Genomic DNA, 5,003 nt, shown 5'->3' on the forward strand with positions numbered 1-5,003 from the left:
AAAAGTGTGGATATATAAACAAATGTTGATAGAAGGAACCAAAAGTGTGGATATATAAACAAATGTTGACAGAAGGAACCAAAAGTGTGGATATATAAACAAATGTTGACAGAAGGAACCAAAAGTGTGGATGGAAAATATTTGAAGGATCATTCTTTAAATATTTTTTTTAAAAGAGTAAAAGTAAAGTTTGAAATATTTAAGAGATCAATTACATATTTAACCCAATTTTATAATTGGACATCCCACACTCTATTTTACACAGCCAATAAATAGGTATGCTTTTATCTAAAATGTGAAAATAATGTCATATTTTTGTTACAGTATCGCGTTTATACGAAAAACATTAGCATTATTCATTACTATAAAGTCACTATTCTTGGTGGATATTATTTCTTAGAAAGTAGAATCAATAACCAAATAATACAAAAGAAGAAGAAGAAACACTTCAATTCATTTATCTCTATCTTTCTATTATTAATATTCTCTCCCCCATCAAAGCCTCTGCAAATATAACCTCCATTCACTTACAACTCCAGTATCGGCCAGTGAAACATTGGTCAATATCAACCCACTAGTTATCAACAAAACAAAACAAAATGATTGAACTAAGTACATGTTTGGAAAGACGCTGAGTTTAGCACAATCACAATGTAGCATCGTGATTTTGGCCAAAAATTGCACTTTGAAACTTCAACAAAATACGGTGTGGCCCCGTAATATTGTCAAACTCACTGTAATTTCAAAGATGCACTAAGATTCAGACGTCAATCAAAGAAAAAGAGTGGGCAGATGATAAGAAGGAAAAGTTTTACAAAACTGCAGTCTGGATTAAATAGATGATCATATATGTGCAACTATATTACGGCGGGGTATTGGCAGGACTGTTCTCAATCCTGCTCTCGCCCCTTTGTTGGCTGGCATTTTCCTGGATGACTGGTTCTGTTTCATTCCTGCCAACTTCCCTTTTGCAAAGGGGGCATAATGCATTTATCTTTAACCACTTGTCTACGCAATCTTTGTGGAAAAGATGTGAACAAGGCAATTCTCTTAATTCATCGTTGTTTTCATAGTTCGCTATGCATATGCAGCAAACCTGCACACAAACGCGGAAAGTACAACAGGTCAGTAGACAAACTCATAAAACACAAACAATAATCAAAGTCATAAAAAAATAAATAACAACAATCGATGTAACAATGAAACAAATTGGCATGATGTTCAGATTATCTTATACGATTCCATGAATTAAGCAATGATATTATAGATTTGTTGCTGTACGATTATCAAAAGTTGATAACATTGCATTGACACCAAATTGAAGTTCACTGCCTCGTCAAATGGACATATATGAATATGACAAAACATTCTTAAGACTCTACTTTCACTGTCAGATAAAGGTTTCTACCTAGGTCAGTATCTTGAAAGAACAACGTAAATGCCATGAGTTTTACTTAAGGATCGAGAATAATTAAAAATCAGTTTATACTTACTGCATCTTCTCCGGAGATCATGCGTTCCTTTTCGGTTCCTCCAGAAACAACCCCACCTTCAATAACAGCCGGAGTGTTTTCATCTATGCTTTTGCTTTTCTTCAATTTGAACTTGTGAGTTGGTAAAGCATCAATGCATTCAGAGGTTGCACCTCTGGTTTGTGCCATATCCTCATTGACCCCAAGAGTGGAAATTATACAGGGAAGACAGCAGCATATTGTTAAGCATAGAATGAAGGGCAACGCGTAACCGATGCAGCTAAAAGTAAGAAACACTACACATAACCTGTCAAGCAAAAGGAAGCAAATTTAACATGCAGGGTCCGAAAAAACATAATATTAAATGTAAGAGGTTCTTAAAGACTACACATACCGGTATAAGTTTGGAGCTTCATTAGCAGATGATTGCCCTCCAAATATCCATATGTTTCCAACAATAAACCATGATGCAAAAAATAAATCTAGGACGATTTTGATGTATTCCACAAGTATCTTGATTCTGCATATTAAATGCAAGAAAGAGCTCAGTAACTCTATAAACTTCTCACAACCAGAGTCACAGCTATTAGTGAGTGACCGAATAGTAAATTTTCAAACAAAAAAACAGCGAAATTCAACAGACTATATTAAGTTTTTCATTGGTTATTATAGATAGATTCTCAAGTCTTGGAAATCTTTGGCATGTGATAGCATCATTATACATAACATATTCTCAAGAACAACATCAATAAACATGAATTCACACACCTACATCCGTTTAATTAAGTTGTTTATCCAAACAGAACCTAAATCGCGCGAATTAACTGAATTAATCATAACCAAACAACGCCAACAACAATTATCTACCTCGTATTCGTGAACAACGACGAAGCCTGATTCGATGAAACAGGAACAACATCCTCCCCTCTGATCGTAGTCGGATTCGAAAGCAGAATCCCGGAAGGATCATCCACCGTGGTCGAGCTTCTCGACTCCGAATTTCCCCGAGAAAAATACCTCCACAACAACAAAGGAAGCGAAACAACACATCCAGAAGCATACCCAACAATCCAAGCAAACAACGGAGCGTGAGGATGTTCATTTCTCGACGAACGAAGAACAATAACAGAAGCAATAATCTGAGTAAACGTAAAAACAAATTCCAAAGAAACACAAAATCCTGAATTCAACGGAGTCCTGGAAACACGTCCTAATGAAACCTCATCGCCTCTTGTTAACCTAGAATTTGAAGATTGATTAGAAACAACATCAACAGAAGAAGGTGAAGCTTCAGAATTTGAATTTGTTGTTGTTGCTATGTCGATGATTACATGGTGAGTTGTAGGGTTTGCCATCAACGATTGGTTTCTACGTTCTTCTCATGGAGAAGAAGAACAACATTGAAACCTAATGGCCAATCTGATTATGATTATGATTGTGATTAATGGGTGTAAGAGAAAGAGGTTAATTAATGATTAGATTAATCAGGTGATTTGATTAGAGTTGAGTGAAAAAACGAGATGATGGAAAGGGAGGCAGTGGGGTCCGCCAACCGCCTTCCCTTTAATCCGATGTTGTGAAATGGAGAACGGAGAGAATGAGAAGGAAGAAATGAATGGGTTCTAAAAAAATGAATAGGCCATGGATTTAGGAATGGGAACACTTTTTTAATCTTGGCTTTGGGGATTGGTCTCGTTTTCGTCAAGATTTTCCGGTTTATTAGACCGTGTAAGATCCTCTTTACTCTTAAAAAAACGACTGACGGGGATTACTGCTCCGGTTTTAAATATTAAAATAAGTTAATGTATTTGATTTAAAAGCACAATTTTTATTGTTTACTTATTTATGAACGCCCGTAAGTTCACCATTAGGGGTGGGAATAGGCCAGGCCGGCCTACAGGGACCTATAGCCTAGCCTACTTAAGGCCAGATCAGGTCAGGCTTATTTGTTAAAAAGACCAAGCTTGGGCTTTTTTAAAAGCCTATTTAATAAAATAGGCCAGGCCTAGGCTATTTAAAAAGCCTATAAAGCCTTGTAGGCCGGCCTATATTTTCATATATATTAAAATTAGTCTAAATAGGTTGGCCTATATATGCATATATATTAGAAAAAAATGTTAAATAGATTGGTCTATATATGCATATATATTAGGAAAAAAATGCTAAATAGGTCGGTCTAAATGTTCATATATATGCGACCTACAAGGTTTCTTAAGTAATATGAATTAATTGAAAACATTAATAAGAAAGAGGCTTTTAAATAGGCTTTCAGGCCAGGCCAGACTTTTAAAAAGGCCAGGCCAGGCTGAAAAACGAGCCTATAGTAGGCCATAGGCCAGGCTCAGGCCTTGTAAGTTTATCGTAGGCCAGGCCCAGGCCTTATAAAGCCTAGCCTAGCCTAGCCTATTCCCACCCCTATTCACCATACAATCCCTTTGTCTTAACATTGGGCGTGGGGAAATGATACGAGGCTCGAGGTCGTGTGAATTTGAGCGAAAGGCTGTATGATATAGGATGGTCGTCTGAATTTGGGTGAGAGACTATTTTATTGGATTTGGGTTGTTTGAACTAACTCTCACTATCCATTTACTTTATAAGCGTGAGTGATGACGTGTCCAAGTAATGATATATTGAAGAGGTCAGTCAGTGGGGAAATTGTCCCCCTCCTCATATTTTAAGGGAGAATGAGTTTCTTTCTCTCAATCCCGGTTGGTAAGGTGAGGAGTGTCCCTCTATACATACTCTTTCAATGCTCTATCTCCAACCAATGTGAGACTTTAGGATCTTCCTAATAATTCCTCATTGTACTGTTTTAGAATGTAGAATTGGCATCGACCGTGGTGTCCATAGTAAAACTGACATGAGTCAGACTCAGGGTCGCCTGATAATTTATAGATAGTAAAAGTGTAGGCACCATAGATCGAATCATTGACCTTTAAGCTAAAAACGAGCTTCTTTACCACTATGACAACTAGCTTACATTGGATATTAAGTTGAACAAATAATATTTATTTATTTATTTATTTCAAATTTAAAATTTATTAAAAAAATGTATTTTGCTGCCCCTATTTTTTTGGAGGCCTAAGGTAGGCCATGATCACACTCGTAACCAACAACCAATGCACAACCCACTTCTGCCATCTCTTCTAGCATGTTGACCAGGCGAGCAACTGCTTCAACCGACATCAACTTTGACGCTGACCATGAAGGCATATCATAAATGCACACTACTATGAAGGACTTACATCGTCACAACCAGACTTTGGATGATAATGTTCATAACATCCATCAACGTCAGCGGGAGATTGGTCATACTAAGAAGAGTGATAAATGTTAAACTTATGTTAAATATGTAGGCACTTGTTAACTTATTTTACAAGCAATTAATGCAAAAACCTTCAATTTGTCTATAAAAAATGATAAAATATCTGTTTGGACTTTTATATTATATATTAATTGAAAACAAGTAAAAAGGGATGGAAAACTAAGATTCAGCATGACCAAGCCAGAGTAATCCCCTAAAAATCAAGG

At 36.4% G+C, this 5,003-nt stretch overlaps 1 protein-coding gene across 1 annotated transcript; it reads right to left on the reverse strand.

The window, feature by feature from the left end:
- Positions 1-432: 432 nt before the first annotated feature.
- On the reverse strand, positions 433-3,180 carry LOC131655066 (E3 ubiquitin-protein ligase At1g12760-like). The gene is made up of 4 exons (XM_058924970.1): positions 2,340-3,180; positions 1,867-1,992; positions 1,494-1,779; positions 433-1,096 (listed from the first exon to the last, which is right to left on the reverse strand). Exons 1-4 carry the CDS (start codon positions 2,825-2,827, stop codon positions 863-865), a joined length of 1,134 nt encoding a protein of 377 aa, XP_058780953.1. The 5' UTR covers positions 2,828-3,180; the 3' UTR covers positions 433-862.
- Between the last annotated feature and the right edge of the window lie 1,823 nt (positions 3,181-5,003).

The sequence above is a fragment of the Vicia villosa genome, linkage group LG3 (assembly GCF_029867415.1).
Source record: "Vicia villosa cultivar HV-30 ecotype Madison, WI linkage group LG3, Vvil1.0, whole genome shotgun sequence".
Taxonomy (NCBI): domain Eukaryota; kingdom Viridiplantae; phylum Streptophyta; class Magnoliopsida; order Fabales; family Fabaceae; genus Vicia; species Vicia villosa.

Excerpts from the sequence above, each read along its gene's own strand:
- LOC131655066 (XM_058924970.1), bottom strand. The coding sequence starts at position 2,827 with ATGGCAAACCCTACAACTCACCATGTAATCATCGACATAGCAACAACA. Across the intron at positions 1,993-2,339 it reads TCGTTGTTCACGAATACGAG|AATCAAGATACTTGTGGAAT; the intron begins GTAGATAATTGT and ends TTTAATATGCAG. Across the intron at positions 1,097-1,493 it reads TGATCTCCGGAGAAGATGCA|GTTTGCTGCATATGCATAGC; the intron begins GTAAGTATAAAC and ends GTTTGTGTGCAG.